Genomic DNA, 17,177 nt, shown 5'->3' on the forward strand with positions numbered 1-17,177 from the left:
CCTCTCACTGTGCCGGGGTCTCTGCGGCCCTCTCAGTAACTGCAGCCAGTCTCCCCTCACTGTGCCGGGGTCCCTGCGGCCCTCTCAGTAACTGCAGCCAGTCTCCCCTCACTGTGCTGGGGTCTCTGCGGACCTCTCAGTAACTTCAGCCAGTCTCCTCTCACTGTGCTGGGGTCCCTGCGGCCCTCTCAGTAACTGCAGCCAGTCTCCTCTCACTGTGCTGGGGTCTCTGCGGACCTCTCAGTAACTGCAGCCAGTCTCCCCTCACTGTGCTGGGGTCTCTGCAGCCCTCTCAGTAACTGCAGCCAGTCTCCTCTCACTGTGCTGGAGTCTCTGCAGCCCTCTCAGTAACTGCAGCCAGTCTCTTCTCACTGTGCCGGGGTCTCTGCGGCCCTCTCAGTAACTGCAGCCAGTCTCTTCTCACTGTGCCGGGGTCTCTGCGGCCCTCTCAGTAACTGCATCCAGTCTCCTCTCACTGTGCTGGGGTCTCTGCGGCCCTCTCAGTAACTGCAGCCAGTCTCCCCTCACTGTGCTGGGGTCTCTGCGGACCTCTCAGTAACTTCAGCCAGTCTCCTCTCACTGTGCTGGGGTCCCTGCGGCCCTCTCAGTAACTGCAGCCAGTCTCCTCTCACTGTGCCGGGGTCTCTGCGGCCCTCTCAGTAACTGCAGCCAGTCTCCCCTCACTGTGCCGGGGTCCCTGCGGCCCTCTCAGTAACTGCAGCCAGTCTCCTCTCACTGTGCTGGGGTCTCTGCGGACCTCTCAGTAACTGCAGCCAGTCTCCCCTCACTGTGCTGGGGTCTCTGCAGCCCTCTCAGTAACTGCAGCCAGTCTCCTCTCACTGTGCTGGGGTCTCTGCAGCCCTCTCAGTAACTGCAGCCAGTCTCTTCTCACTGTGCCGGGGTCTCTGCGGCCCTCTCAGTAACTGCAGCCAGTCTCCTCTCACTGTGCTGGGGTCTCTGCGGACCTCTCAGTAACTGCAGCCAGTCTCCCCTCACTGTGCTGGGGTCTCTGCAGCCCTCTCAGTAACTGCAGCCAGTCTCCCCTCACTGTGCTGGGGTCTCTGCAGCCCTCTCAGTAACTGCAGCCAGTCCCCTCACTGTGCTGGGGTCTCTGCGGCCCTCTCAGTAACTGCAGCCAGTCTCCTCTCACTGTGCTGGGGTCTCTGCGGCCCTCTCAGTAACTGCAGCCAGTCTCCCCTCACTGTGCTGGGGTCCCTGCGGCCCTCTCAGTAACTGCAGCCAGTCTCCCCTCACTGTGCTGGGGTCTCTGCGGCCCTCTCAGTAACTGCAGCCAGTCTCTCACTGTGCTGGGGCCCCTGCGGCCCTCTCAGTAACTGCAGCCAGTCTCCCCTCACTGTGCCGGGTCTCTGCGGCCCTCTCAGTAACTGCAGCCAGTCTCCCCTCACTGTGCCGGGGTCCCTGCGGCCCTCTCAGTAACTGCAGCCAGTCTCCCCTCACTGTGCTGGGGTCTCTGCGGCCCTCTCAGTAACTGCAGCCAGTCTCCCCTCACTGTGCTGGGGTCTCTGCGGCCCTCTCAGTAACTGCAGCCAGTCTCCCCTCACTGTGCTGGGGCCCCTGCGGCCCTCTCAGTAACTGCAGCCAGTCTCCCCTCACTGTGCTGGGGTCTCTGCGGCCCTCTCAGTAACTGCAGCCAGTCTCCCCTCACTGTGCCGGGGTCCCTGCGGCCCTCTCAGTAACTGCAGCCAGTCTCCCCTCACTGTGCCGGGGTCTCTGCGGCCCTCTCAGTAACTGCAGCCAGTCTCCCCTCACTGTGCTGGGGTCTCTGCGGCCCTCTCAGTAACTGCAGCCAGTCTCCCCTCACTGTGCTGGGGCCCCTGCGGCCCTCTCAGTAACTGCAGCTAGTCTCCCCTCACTGTGCTGGGGTCCCTGCGGCCCTCTCAGTAACTGCAGCCAGTCTCCTCACTGTGCTGGGGCCCCTGCGGCCCTCTCAGTAACTGCAGCCAGTCTCCCATCACTGTGCTGGGGTCTCTGCGGCCCTCTCAGTAACTGCAGCTAGTCTCCCATCACTGTGCTGGGGTCCCTGCGGCCCTCTCAGTAACTGCAGCCAGTCTCCCCTCACTGTGCTGGGGTCCCTGCGGCCCTCTCAGTAACTGCAGCCAGTCTCCCCTCACTGTGCTGGGGTCCCTGCGGCCCTCTCAGTAACTGCAGCCAGTCTCCCCTCACTGTGCTGGGGTCCCTGCGGCCCTCTCAGTAACTGCAGCCAGTCTCCCCTCACTGTGCTGGGGTCCCTGCGGCCCTCTCAGTAACTGCAGCCAGTCTCCCCTCACTGTGCTGGGGTCCCTGCGGCCCTCTCAGTAACTGCAGCCAGTCTCCCCTCACTGTGCTGGGGTCCCAGCGGCCCTCTCAGTAACTGCAGCCAGTCTCCCCTCACTGTGCTGGGGTCCCTGCGGCCCTCTCAGTAACTGCAGCCAGTCTCCCCTCACTGTGCTGGGGTCTCTGCGGCCCTCTCAGTAACTGCAGCCAGTCTCCCCTCACTGTGCTGGGGTCCCTGCGGCCCTCTCAGTAACTGCAGCCAGTCTGCCCTCACTGTGCTGGGGTCCCTGCGGCCCTCTCAGTAACTGCAGCCAGTCTCCCCTCACTGTGCTGGGGTCCCTGCGGCCCTCTCAGTAACTGCAGCCAGTCTCCCCTCACTGTGCCGGGGTCTCTGCGGCCCTCTCAGTAACTGCAGCCAGTCTCCTCTCACTGTACCGGGGTCCCTGCGGCCCTCTCAGTAACTGCAGCCAGTTTCCCCTCACTGTGCTGGGGTCCCTGCGGCCCTCTCAGTAACTGCAGCCAGTCTCCCCTCACTGTGCTGGGGTCCCTGCGGCCCTCTCAGTAACTGCAGCCAGTCTCTCCTCACTGTGCTGGGGTCTCTGCGGCCCTCTCAGTAACTGCAGCCAGTCTCCTCTCACTGTGCCGGGGTCTCTGCGGCCTTCTCAGTAACTGCAGCCAGTCTCCCCTCACTGTGCCGGGGTCTCTGCGGCCCTCTCAGTAACTGCAGCCAGTCTCCTCTCACTGTGCTGGGGTCTCTGCGGCCCTCTCAGTAACTGCAGCCAGTCTACCCTCACTGTGCTGGGGTCTCTGCGGCCCTCTCAGTAACTGCAGCCAGTCTCCCCTCACTGTGCCGGGGTCTATGCGGCCCTCTCAGTAGCTGCAGCCAGTCTCCCCTCACTGTGCTGGGGCCCCTGCGGCCCTCTCAGTAACTGCAGCCAGTCTCCCCTTACTGTGCCGGGGTCTATGCGGCCCTCTCAGTAACTGCATCCAGTCTCCTCTCACTGTGCTGGGGTCTCTGCGGCCCTCTCAGTAACTGCAGCCAGTCTACCCTCACTGTGCTGGGGTCTCTGCGGACCTCTCAGTAACTGCAGCCAGTCTCCCCTCACTGTGCCGGGGTCCCTGCGGCCCTCTCAGTAACTGCATCCAGTCTCCCCTCACTGTGCTGGGGTCTCTGCGGCCCTCTCAGTAACTGCAGCCAGTCCCCTCACTGTGCAGGGGTCTCTGCGGCCCTCTCAGTAACTGCATCCAGTCTCCCCTCACTGTGCCGGGGTCTCTGCGGCCCTCTCAGTAACTGCAGCCAGTCTCCCCTCACTGTGCTGGGGTCCCTGCGGCCCTCTCAGTAACTGCAGCCAGTCTTCCCTCACTGTTCTGGGGTCTCTGCAGCCCTCTCAGTAACTGCAGCCAGTCTCCCCTCACTGTGCCGGGGTTATGCGGCCCTCTCAGTAACTGCATCCAGTCTCCTCTCACTGTGCCGGGGTCCCTGCGGCCCTCTCAGTAACTGCAGCCAGTCTCCCCTCACTGTGCCGGGGTTATGCGGCCCTCTCAGTAACTGCATCCAGTCTCCCCTCACTGTGCCGGGGTCTCTGCGGCCCTTTCAGTAACTGCAGCCAGTCTCCCCTCACTGTGCCGGGGTTATGCGGCCCTCTCAGTAACTGCATCCAGTCTCCTCTCACTGTGCCGGGGTCCCTGCGGCCCTCTCAGTAACTGCAGCCAGTCTCCTCTCACTGTGCTGGGGTCTCTGCGGCCCTCTCAGTAACTGCAGCCAGTCTCCTCTCACTGTGCCGGGGTCTATGCGGCCCTCTCAGTAACTGCATCCAGTCTCCTCTCACTGTGCTGGGGTCCCTGCGGCCCTCTCAGTAACTGCAGCCAGTCTCCTCTCACTGTGCTGGGGTCCCTGCGGCCCTCTCAGTAACTGCAGCCAGTCCCCTCACTGTGCTGGGGTCTCTGCGGCCCTCTCAGTAACTGCAGCCAGTCTCCTCTCACTGTGCTGGGGTCCCTGCGGCCCTCTCAGTAACTGCAGCCAGTCTCCTCTCACTGTGCCGGGGTCTCTGCGGCCCTCTCAGTAACTGCAGCCAGTCTCCCCTCACTGTGCCGGGGTCCCTGCGGCCCTCTCAGTAACTGCAGCCAGTCTCCCCTCACTGTGCTGGGGTCTCTGCGGACCTCTCAGTAACTTCAGCCAGTCTCCTCTCACTGTGCTGGGGTCTCTGCGGCCCTCTCAGTAACTGCAGCCAGTCTCCTCTCACTGTGCCGGGGTCTCTGCGGCACTCTCAGTAACTGCAGCCAGTCTCCTCTCACTGTGCTGGGGTCTCTGCGGACCTCTCAGTAACTGCAGCCAGTCTCCCCTCACTGTGCTGGGGCCCCTGCGGCCCTCTCAGTAACTGCAGCCAGTCTCCCCTCACTGTGCCGGGGTCCCTGCGGCCCTCTCAGTAACTGCAGCCAGTCTCCTCTCACTGTGCTGGGGTCTCTGCGGACCTCTCAGTAACTGCAGCCAGTCTCCCCTCACTGTGCTGGGGTCTCTGCAGCCCTCTCAGTAACTGCAGCCAGTCTCCTCTCACTGTGCTGGGGTCTCTGCAGCCCTCTCAGTAACTGCAGCCAGTCTCTTCTCACTGTGCCGGGGTCTCTGCGGCCCTCTCAGTAACTGCAGCCAGTCTCCCCTCACTGTGCTGGGGTCTCTGCAGCCCTCTCAGTAACTGCAGCCAGTCTCTCCTCACTGTGCCGGGGTCTCTGCGGCCCTCTCAGTAACTGCAGCCAGTCTCCTCTCACTGTGCTGGGGTCCCTGCAGCCCTCTCAGTAACTGCAGCCAGTCTCCCCTCACTGTGCTGGGGTCTCTGCGGCCTTCTCAGTAACTGCATCCAGTCTCCTCTCACTGTGCTGGGGTCTATGCGGCCCTCTCAGTAACTGCAGCCAGTCTCCTCTCACTGTGCTGGGGTGTCTGCGGCCCTCCCAGTAACTGCAGCCAGTCTCCCCTCACTGTGCTGGGGTCCCTGCAGCCCTCTCAGTAACTGCAGCCAGTCTCCCCTCACTGTGCTGGGGTCTCTGCGGCCCTCTCAGTAACTGCAGCCAGTCTCCCCTCACTGTGCTGGGGTCTCTGCGGCCCTCTCAGTAACTGCAGCCAGTCTCCCCTCACTGTGCTGGGGTCTCTGCGGCCCTCTCAGTAACTGCAGCCAGTCTCCCCTCACTGTGCTGGGGTCTCTGCGGCCCTCTCAGTAACTGCAGCCAGTTTCCCCTCACTGTGCTGGGGTCCCTGCGGCCCTCTCAGTAACTGCAGCCAGTCTCCTCTCACTGTGCTGGGGTCTCTGCGGCCCTCTCAGTAACTGCAGCCAGTCTACCCTCACTGTGCTGGGGTCCCTGCGGCCCTCTCAGTAACTGCAGCCAGTCTCCCCTTACTGTGCCGAGGTCTATGCGGCCCTCTCAGTAGCTGCAGCCAGTCTCCCCTCACTGTGCTGGGGCCCCTGCGGCCCTCTCAGTAACTGCAGCCAGTCTCCCCTCACTGTGCTGGGGTCCCTGCGGCCCTCTCAGTAACTGCAGCCAGTCTCCTCTCACTGTGCTGGGGTCCCTGCGGCCCTCTCAGTAACTGCAGCCAGTCTCCCCTCACTGTGCTGGGGTCCCTGCAGCCCTCTCAGTAACTGCAGCCAGTCTCCTCTCACTGTGCTGGGGTCCCTGCGGCCCTCTCAGTAACTGCAGCCAGTCTCCCCTCACTGTGCTGGGGTCCCTGCGGCCCTCTCAGTAACTGCAGCCAGTCTCCCCTCACTGTGCTTGGGTCTCTGCGGACCTCTCAGTAACTGCAGCCAGTCTCCCCTCACTGTGCCGGGGTCCCTGCGGCCCTCTCAGTAACTGCATCCAGTCTCCCCTCACTGTGCTGGGGTCTCTGCGGCCCTCTCAGTAACTGCAGCCAGTATCCCCTCACTGTGCCGGGGTCCCTGCGGCCCTCTCAGTAACTGCATCCAGTCTCCCCTCACTGTGCTGGGGTCTCTGCGGCCCTCTCACTAACTGCATCCTGTCTCCTCTCACTGTGCTGGGGTCTCTGCGGCCCTCTCAGTAACTGCAGCCAGTATCCCCTCACTGTGCCGGGGTCCCTGCGGCCCTCTCAGTAACTGCATCCAGTCTCCCCTCACTGTGCTGGGGTCTCTGCGGCCCTCTCACTAACTGCATCCAGTCTCCTCTCACTGTGCTGGGGTCTCTGCGGCCCTCTCAGTAACTGCAGCCAGTCCCCTCACTGTGCTGGGGTCCCTGCGGCCCTCTCAGTAACTGCAGCCAGTCTTCCCTCACTGTTCTGGGGTCTCTGCAGCCCTCTCAGTAACTGCAGCCAGTCTCCCCTCACTGTGCTGGGGTCCCTGCGGCCCTCTCAGTAACTGCAGCCAGTCTCCTCTCACTGTGCCGGGGTCTCTGCGGCCCTCTCAGTAACTGCAGCCAGTCTCCCCTCACTGTGCTGGGGTCCCTGCGGCCCTCTCAGTAACTGCAGCCAGTCTTCCCTCACTGTTCTGGGGTCTCTGCAGCCCTCTCAGTAACTGCAGCCAGTCTCCCCTCACTGTGCCGGGGTTATGCGGCCCTCTCAGTAACTGCATCCAGTCTCCTCTCACTGTGCCGGGGTCCCTGCGGCCCTCTCAGTAACTGCAGCCAGTCTCCTCTCACTGTGCTGGGGTCTCTGCGGCCCTCTCAGTAACTGCAGCCAGTCTCCTCTCACTGTGCCGGGGTCTATGCGGCCCTCTCAGTAACTGCATCCAGTCTCCTCTCACTGTGCTGGGGTCCCTGCGGCCCTCTCAGTAACTGCAGCCAGTCCCCTCACTGTGCTGGGGTCCCTGCGGCCCTCTCAGTAACTGCAGCCAGTCTCCCCTCACTGTGCTGGGGTCTCTGCGGCCCTCTCAGTAACTGCAGCCAGTCTCCTCTCACTGTGCTGGGGTCCCTGCGGCCCTCCCAGTAACTGCAGCCAGTCTCCTCTCACTGTGCCGGGGTCTCTGCGGCCCTCTCAGTAACTGCAGCCAGTCTCCCCTCACTGTGCCGGGGTCCCTGCGGCCCTCTCAGTAACTGCAGCCAGTCTCCCCTCACTGTGCTGGGGTCTCTGCGGACCTCTCAGTAACTGCAGCCAGTCTCCCCTCACTGTGCTGGGGTCTCTGCGGCCCTCTCAGTAACTGCAGCCAGTCTCTTCTCACTGTGCTGGGGTCCCTGCAGCCCTCTCAGTAACTGCAGCCAGTCTCCCCTCACTGTGCTGGGGTCTCTGCGGCCCTCTCAGTAACTGCAGCCAGTCTCCCCTCACTGTGCTGGGGTCCCTGCGGCCCTCTCAGTAACTGCAGCCAGTCTCCCCTCACTGTGCTGGGGTCTCTGCGGCCCTCTCAGTAACTGCAGCCAGTCTCCCCTCACTGTGCTGGGGTCTCTGCAGCCCTCTCAGTAACTGCAGCCAGTCTCTCCTCACTGTGCTGGGGTCTCTGCGGCCCTCTCAGTAACTGCAGCCAGTCTCCCCTCACTGTGCCGGGGTCTCTGCGGCCCTCTCAGTAACTGCAGCCAGTCTCCCCTCACTGTGCCGGGGTCTCTGCGGCCCTCTCAGTAACTGCAGCCAGTCTCCTCTCACTGTGCTGGGGTCCCTGCAGTCCTCTCAGTAACTGCAGCCAGTCTCCCCTCACTGTGCTGGGGTCTATGCGGCCCTCTCAGTAACTGCAGCCAGTCTCCTCTCACTGTGCTGGGGTCTCTGCGGCCCTCTCAGTAACTGCAGCCAGTCTCCCCTCACTGTGCTGGGGTCCCTGCAGCCCTCTCAGTAACTGCAGCCAGTCTCCTCTCACTGTGCCGGGGTCTCTGCGGCCTTCTCAGTAACTGCAGCCAATCTCCTCTCACTGTGCCGTGGTCTCTGTGGCCCTCTCAGTAACTGCAGCCAGTCTCCTCTCACCAGAGCCGGCCCTAACCAATATGATGCCCTAGGCAAGATTTTAGCTGGTGCCCCCCTAGCACCACCGCTGGTTCCGCCTCTGACCTTGCACCTCTTTCCCAGCACCATCACCCCTCACCCATAGCAGTCCTTATTTTGGTGTTTGTACCCCCTATATTTTAAATAGGAACAGTTCGCACATTTGGCGCACAGCCCAAAAAGGGGTGTGATTTTGATGGCAAGGGGCATGGCCACACAATAGTAACCCCAATTCCAATTACGCCACATAGTACTGCAACTTTATTCACATTTTATCATGCAATAGTGTCCATAATTCATATTACATCCCACAGTAGTATCACTTTACCTTATAAACGTTACTCCTCACAGTAGAGCCCCTTATTCACATTACATCACACTGAATTGCTCCTTATTCACATTACACCACACCCTATTGCTCTTTATTCACATTAGATGAAACAGTAGTGTCCTTTCTATACGCAACACCACATAGTAGAGCACCTTATACACATAATGCCACACATTAGTAATGCATTTATACACATAATTCCACACAGTAATGCCCCTTACACATATGAGACACATTATTAATGTCCTTATAAACATAATTCGCCTTAAACATTATGACAACCTTTATTAATGCCCTTTTACACATAATGTCCCTTACACATATGCCGCACATTATTAATGCCCTTATACACATAATGACATGTATAGTGCCCCCTACACATTTGCTGCACATTATTAGTGCCCCTATACACATAATGACACACATACAGTAGTACCCTGTTACACATATGCCGCACATTATTAATGCCCTTATACACGTAATGACATGTATAGTGCCCCCTACACATTTGCTGCACGTTATTAGTGCCCCTATACACATAATGACACACATACAGTAGTACCCTGTTACACATATGCCACACATTATTAATGCCCTTATACACGTAATGACATGTATAGTGCCCCCTACACATTTGCTGCACATTATTAGTGCCCCTATACACATAATGACACACATACAGTAGTACCGTTACACATATGCTGCACATTATTAATGCCCTTATACACGTAATGACACACAGTGCCCCTTACACATATGTTGCACATTATTAATGCATTTTTACATGACACACATAATGCTCCTTACACATATTCCGAACACTACTGCACAACCAACCCACTCACATGCACACAGCACTCACACTGCCACTAACACTGTGACCTCTGCCTCTGCTTGGATACAGATGTGTCCTCACAAATCTTGCATCAATGCTAATGTCGGGCACCTTTTTTTATGAAAATGCATCTTATTTGCAATGCATTGGTATGTGGCTAGGATGCACAAGCAGCTTCTGCTGATTAAAATGATATGCTGCATGCCTATATACTGTGTGAGACTGTGGCTGTATCTGCATATGAAATGCTACACACAGAATATAGGCATGCCGCATATCATTTTAATCAGTAGAAGCTGCTGATGCCCCTAGGCACATCAAATGCCCTAGGCAATTGCCTAGTTTGCCTATAGCTATGGCCGGCTCTGCCTCTCACTGTGCTGGGGTCTCTGCTGACCTTTCAGTAACTGCAGCCAATCTCCTCTCACTGTGCCGTGGTCTCTGCGGCCCTCTCAGTAACTGCAGCCAGTCTCCTCTCACTGTGCCGGGGTCTCTGCGGCCCTCTCAGTAACTGCAGCCAGTCTCCCCTCACTGTGCTGGGGCCCCTATAGGCCGATAAATCCGTGGCCACACCCCCTCCCAAATAATTTTTTTTTAAATACTATGGCACCTCCACCAGGCCCATGTAATCTGTAACCCTCCCATCAGAGCACCCCCAATATTGATATTGCGTCCGCAGGTCAGACTGAAAACGGTTTCTGCTCCACAGCCAATCAGAATGAGAGAGAGATTCTGCTATCAGAAGCCCATTTGCTGTATTGAGAATGTATGTTATGTCTCTGTGACGTGGTGGGAAATGACATGTGAGAGTCAGCGGCGTGCGATTTAATTGCGTTATTTCCCTTTACACAACAACCGTCTTAACCTCCAGAGTCCCATTGTCAAACCTTCAGGGAGATATAATTAGCAGAGCTTTAATGACTCTCTAATTAATGGTTACAAATTAAATGATTGGACATTTTGATCAGGTCGGCACGCGTCTGAATAAAATGTATATTCAGGAAATGAAATATTGACGCGGTTATTGTATGACGTCAGCAGCGGCAGTTCCGCGTTTCTTTGCACTGACAATAGGAACAGCTCTGTGTGAGGAGGATTACTGAATGCCTTGTGTTTGTCTTGCAGGGTTTGGAATGACTACGCCAGCCACCATCACCGGCAAAATCTTCCTCATCTTCTACGGACTCATCGGATGTGCAGCCACCATCTTGTTCTTTAATCTGTTTCTGGAACGCTTGATTACGGTCATTGCTTACATCATGAAATCCTTCCACGAGAGGCAGCTGAGGAGAAAGGAAGGCTTGCCTCCTGAAACGCGTCGGGGGTCTGCCAACTCGGAAGTGGACAGTCTAGCCGGGTGGAAGCCATCTGTGTATCACGTGATGGTCATCTTGTGCATGGCGTCCATTATTATTTCCTGCTGTGCCTCCGCCATGTACTCCCCCATTGAAGGATGGGGATATTTTGACTCCCTTTACTTTTGTTTTGTTGCCTTCAGCACGATAGGTTTTGGCGACATGGTCAGCAGCCAAAAATCCAAATATGAGAACCAAGGTCTCTACCGATGCGGCAATTTCATCTTTATATTTATGGGTGTATGCTGTATTTATTCCTTATTCAATGTCATCTCTATAGTCATCAAACAATGTGTGAATTGGATATTAAGGAAGTTAGACTGCCAGAGGTGCCACAGCTGCCAAAGAAAAATATTTAGGTCCAAGAGGAATGTGGTCATGCCAGGAAACGTCCGGACTAGACGAAACATCTCTATAGAAACAGACGGCGTTTACGAGAGCGAGACAGACGGGAGGAGGATGTCCGGGGAGATGATCTCCATGAAAGACTTCCTGGCCTCCAATAAGGTCTCCTTGGCCATCATGCAGAAGCAGCTCTCGGAGACGGCGAATGGTTGCCCGAGGCAGATTGGAACAAGTTCTCGGCACAATGGCTTCTCAGGCGGTGTGGGGGCATTAGCCATCATGAATAACAGACTCGCAGAGACTAGTGTGGACAGGTGAATGTTCTAGGTGAAGAGACTGAAAACTGGGGTGTCCGGTCACAATCCCCAAATGTTCTGTCATTTATTTGTTGCAGGGGAGCGTGATACATTGTGTCTGTTGTTCCAGAGTATTGTTCAATTACACTCAGACAAAGCAACACTTAGGGCTAAATGGGTGCGAGCAGCCGCAGGTGCGGGAGTCTGTGCGGGAATACCTGTATTTTTAAAGTAGAAATCATTTACCGGGTTGGCTTTGCCGTGTAAATGATTGCCACTTTAAAAATACGGGCATTCCCGCACCTCCGCTTCTCGCACCCTATTACATTGAGCCCTAATGGGCCTTACACACTGATAGATTTGTGCAATATGCAAGATGAACGATTTGAAAGATGAACGATTTTTTGCTTACACACTGAACAATGTCTATGGCCGATGTGGACGATATGACATTACATTCATCAATATCGTCCAGATTGGCTTGCATGTTTGAACGATGATCAATCAACAATGAACGACTGGGGGGCCGCGCATCGTTGTTGCACACACACTGAAAGATATGAATGATTTATCATTCATTTTTGAAGGATATCTTTCATATCTTTCAAAGATATCGCCCAGTGTGTAGGGCCCTTAAGTCTGATCATCAATTTTGACACCTTCTGATAATGTTATCGGCATATACACGCCCTCCAGTAACTTTTTCATTACATGAATCCACATGGTAGATGCAGCTGTATCCACAGAGATATCAGATAGCTCTGCCAAGAATTTTTAAAGGATTTGGTGAAAAATACCGGAGCAAAAAAAAAAAGAAAAACATTTTGGCAAAAGTTGCATTGGGGCTGGAATTTTACAGACTAAATAGTTCAGGTTATCAGAAGGTTTAAGCACAGTTAGTTGCCAGGTGGTGTTTCAGTGCCCGGTGATATCTCCCATCCCTGGAAGTATCAGGAACGTTTAGTCACCTAATTCCGATGTCACATTACCAGACTTTACCTGTTATGTAACATTAGCGCCATCTTTATGTCTGTGCGGGCAATAAGGAACCCGTGGCTTTGAACAGTATGGTTAAATTGTGTTGAAGAAAAAGATTGATGGAGAATCAGGATGGAGAATCAATAGGGCTCGCACTTCACAAATTCCGGACAGTTTAAATTCAATATATTTGCGTAGAAGCCAAACCATCATTTTGAATTTGGTTCACATTTTTACAAAAATTGAGTTGTTGATTTCTTGAGACTATGGCGGAACTACCGGTGGTGCCTCCGCTATGGCCGGAGAAGGGGGGGTGGGGTTTGTGGGTGTAGGGAATAGTATACTCACTGAACCAACACTGACTCCGCCCACTATTATCTGAGAGCAAGCATAATCAAGCCAAAACAGCAGATGGGGATGAGAGATTGTGTCGCTGGACCCCCCAACCAAATTGTTATGTGGTCCACTGATATTCTACCTCCCTGGGTTGGCCAGAATAGCATTGGAGTGACACAGGAGGAGAAGGAGGATTATTATCTGATGACTGGAAGTAATAATAAGTATAATTATTCCTCTGTAGATGGTCCAGCTACATATTCCTGTGTTCCTCAGGACAGGGGTGGATTGGAACTTGAAGTCCCCCTAGAAAAATATCATGAAAGTCATATGTAGGCGTTGACCAAATCAACTATAGACGAGGCCAACACAAAGCAGACAAGGTTAAACTAAATGTTCACTAACATAAAATCATATTGCCTCTGCCTACCTGTAACTAAACTTTAGAGAACCCCAGTGACCAATATAAAATAAAAACCTTAATTTAGTGACCAATAAACAAAATAGACAGCATTCTAGTGAGCAGTATACAATACAGAGAACATTCTAGTGATCAGCATACAATACATAGAGCATACTAGTGAGCAGTATACAATACAGATATAATTCTAGAGAGCAGTATTAAATACAGAGAGCATTCTAGTGAGCAGTATACAATACAGAGAACATTCTAGTGAGCAGTATACAATACAGAGAACATTCTAGTGAACAGTATACAATACAGAGATCATTCTAGTGATCAGTATACAATACAGAGAACATTCTAGTGAGCAGTATACAATACAGAGAACATTCTAGTGAACAGTATACAATACAGAGATCATTCTAGTGATCAGTATACAATACAGAGAACATTCTAGTGAGCAGTATACAATACAGAGAACATTCTAGTGAGCAGTATACAATACAGAGAGCATGCTAGTGAGCAGTATACAATACATATAGCATACTGGTGAGCAGTATATAATACAGAGAGCATGCTAGTGAGCGATATACAATACTGAGAACAATCTAATGAGCAGTAATCAATACAGAGAACATGCTAGTGAGCGATATACAATACTGAGAACAATCTAATGAGCAGTATACAATACAGAGAACATACTAGTGAGTAGTATACAATACAGAGAGCATGCTAGTGAGAAGTATACAATACCGAGAAGATTCTAGTGAGCAGTATACAATACAGAGAACATTCTAGTGATCAGTATACAATACATAGAGCATACTAGTGAGCAGTATACAATACAGATATAATTCTAGAGAGCAGTATTAAACACAGAGAGCATTCTAGTGAGCAGTATACAATACAGAGAACATTCTAGTGAGCAGTATACAATACAGAGAACATTCTAGTGAGCAGTATACAATACAGAGAACATTCTAGTGAACAGTATACAATACAGAGAACATTCTAGTGATCAGTATACAATACAGAGAACATTCTAGTGAGCAGTATACAATACAGAGAACATTCTAGTGTGCAGTATACAATACAGAGAGCATGCTAGTGAGCAGTATACAATACATAGAGCATACTAGTGAGCAGTATATAATACAGAGAGCATGCTAGTGAGCGATATACAATACTGAGAACAATCTAATGAGCAGTATACAATACAGAGAACATACTAGTGAGTAGAATACAATACATAGAGCATGCTAGTGAGAAGTATACAATATCGAGAAGATTCTAGTGAGCAGTATACAATACAGAGAACATTCTAGTGAGCAGTATACAAAACCGAGAACATTCTAGTGTGCAGTATACAATACAGAAAACATTCTAGTGAGAAGTATACAATACCGAGAACATTCTAGTGTGCAGTATACAATACAGAAAACATTCTAGTGAGAAGTATACAATACCGAGAACATTCTAGTGTGCAGTATACAATACAGAAAACATTCTAGTGAGAAGTATACAATACCAAGAACATTCTAGTGAGAAGTATACAATACTAAGAACATTCTAGTGAGCAGTATACTATACAGAGAACATTCTAGTGTGCAGTATACAATACAGAAAACATTCTAGTGAGAAATATACAATACCGAGAACATTCTAGTAAGCAGTATACAATACAGAGAACATTCTAGTGTGCAGTATACAATACAGAGAACATTCTAGGGAACCGTATACAATGCAGAGAGTATGCTAGAGAGCAGTATTATACCCAGAACATACAAGTGGGCAGTATACAATACAGAGAGCATGCGAAGGACTTCAGTACATTAAATATCCCAGTATTTGATAGATCAAGTGCATTCTAGTGACAAATATACAATCCATTGTAAAATAAAGACTGCAGTCTAGTTACAACCATACAATACAGAGAGCATTCTAGTGAGTACTGCACAATACAACAAGCATCCTAATGACCAACATACAATATAGATAGTTTTAAAAATGTAAAATATGGACTGCACACACACACACACACACACACACACACACACACACACACACACACACACACACACACACACACAATACAATGCAGTAAATCTACAAAACAGACAGTATCCTAATGACCATTAGATAATACAGAGAAAATCTTACTGACAACCATACAATGTAGAGAGCACTCAGTTGTCAAATACAGACTATCCTAGTGACATCCGTACAATACAGAGAGCATTATAGAGTAAAATAAAGACGTCATCTTAGTGGTTATGATACAATACAGAGATCATATTAGTGTGAAATACAGACTTCATCCTAGTGACAAACATCCATTACAGAGAGCATTCTAGTGAATGCTAAACAATACAGAGAGCATTGTAATGGACCAGTCCACAAGTATCCCAATTGCGCCATGAATGCAACTTACTGGGGTCCAGTCTTTTAATAGGAACCAAAAGCATGGGATAATAGTGTTCATCCTCTTTCTCCCTCCTCTATTCACCTCAGGCTTGTGAGGCTAAGACACCAGCATAGTGAGTGCTGAGCCCTGACTAGAGGGGCAGAGTGCCTGGGTGCTGTAGTGCATGCGCGGCCTCAGCGATACTCTGGAGGTGACAGTCCGACAATAGGCCAGCATCCCTTGCTGGTTATACACCATCAATGGGAAAAGCAACAAGTGAGGGGATGGGAGAGGTTCAGCCGTTGCCTGGCACAAATCAGGTGAAGGAGTTGACTGGCCACCAGCATTCAGGGAAATTACAGGGTGGACCCCAAAGAGTATGTGCTGACAACTGCCCTCCAACACACACACACACACATGCGCACACACACACACACACACACACACACACACGCCAACACTCTTCCGACACTCCTCCGACACTCTTCCGACACTCCTCCAGCACTCCTCCAACACTCTTCCAACACTCTTCCAACACTCCTTCAACACTCTTCCAACACTCTTCTGACACTCATCCGACATTCCTTCAACACTCTTCCAACACTCCTCCAACACTCCTCCAACACAACACTCTTCCAACACTCCTCCAACACAACACTCTTCCAACACTCCTCCAACACTCCTCCAACACTCCTCCAATACTCTTCCAACACTCCTCCAACACTCTCCAACACAACACTCTTCCAACACTCCTCCAACACTCCTCCAACACTCCTCCAACACTCTTCCAACAGGCAAATTTTAGCGGTCAGTCCCAACAGTGAGATGCGCCCCCTGCAGGAGCTGCGTTCTAGCCACGTTCTCTAACAGCAGCCACAATGCAGAATGTAACAGGAGAAAATCCCCCAAACACCATCTTGCTGCGATAAAACCAGATGACCGCACCAGGAACAACTTTGCATTGCTATCGAGTGTGTGTGCCAGAAGCTGTCATTTGTGCCACGTGGCACCTGTACCAGGCTCCCATACATGCCAGAACAGCCAGGCACCTAAATGATATAGTATCTGATGACGTTACAGGACTGGAGATGTGGTGGCATCGGACTTCCATCACTTCATGAGTTGTATACAGTGCCGGACTGCAGTGTACAGAGATTGTAACACATCCGTCTGCTGTCAGGGGAGTGTGAGTGATGTTGTCAGAGTGTATCCTGAATGTTTCACAGCTACGTGTGATTTGTAAATGATAGAAATTGAAGATATTAATGCTATTTTTCTATACATTAAAATAAAACTGTTATTAAAAAAAAAAAAAACAGAGAGTGTGTTATGTAGGTTGTCTTTACTGTAAGAAACAGATACAATCATTTGCTACCACAATGTGCTCTGGAACAGGGTGTTACACGTCTATTGTGTATGCAAAGTAACTATATATATTACAGCAGCGTGACGCATGGGCAGCGCTAATGTAAATCTGGGCGGTACACACTGCAGGGGCGGCCATTTTATTGTATGGACCAGTATTCAGCCAATCAGCTCACTAGAAGTTGGTGACATCACTGAGACACTTCTTGACCAATGAGCTACACAGAAACTACTTTTGAGGTTTAAAATATTTCTTATTCAAAAGGTTCAGTAAGTATGCATCAGATTCACCGCTAGTCTGCGTATCCATGTACCGGTACCGATGGAAGCTCCACCCAATATTCCCACAATGCACGCTG

General features: G+C 52.1%; 1 protein-coding gene across 1 annotated transcript in view; it reads left to right on the top strand.

Moving 5' to 3' along the window:
* Nucleotides 1-16,706, top strand: part of KCNK13 (potassium two pore domain channel subfamily K member 13) — a 168,880-nt gene extending 152,174 nt beyond the window's left edge. Inside the window, exon 2 of the mRNA XM_063948630.1 lies at nucleotides 10,462-16,706. Within this exon, the coding sequence (XP_063804700.1) occupies nucleotides 10,462-11,354 (893 nt within the window). The 3' untranslated portion in view covers nucleotides 11,355-16,706. The remainder of the gene's footprint in view (nucleotides 1-10,461) is intronic.
* Nucleotides 16,707-17,177: the final 471 nt, after the last annotated feature.

The sequence above is a fragment of the Pseudophryne corroboree genome, chromosome 12 (genome assembly GCF_028390025.1).
Source record: "Pseudophryne corroboree isolate aPseCor3 chromosome 12, aPseCor3.hap2, whole genome shotgun sequence".
NCBI lineage: Eukaryota > Metazoa > Chordata > Amphibia > Anura > Myobatrachidae > Pseudophryne > Pseudophryne corroboree.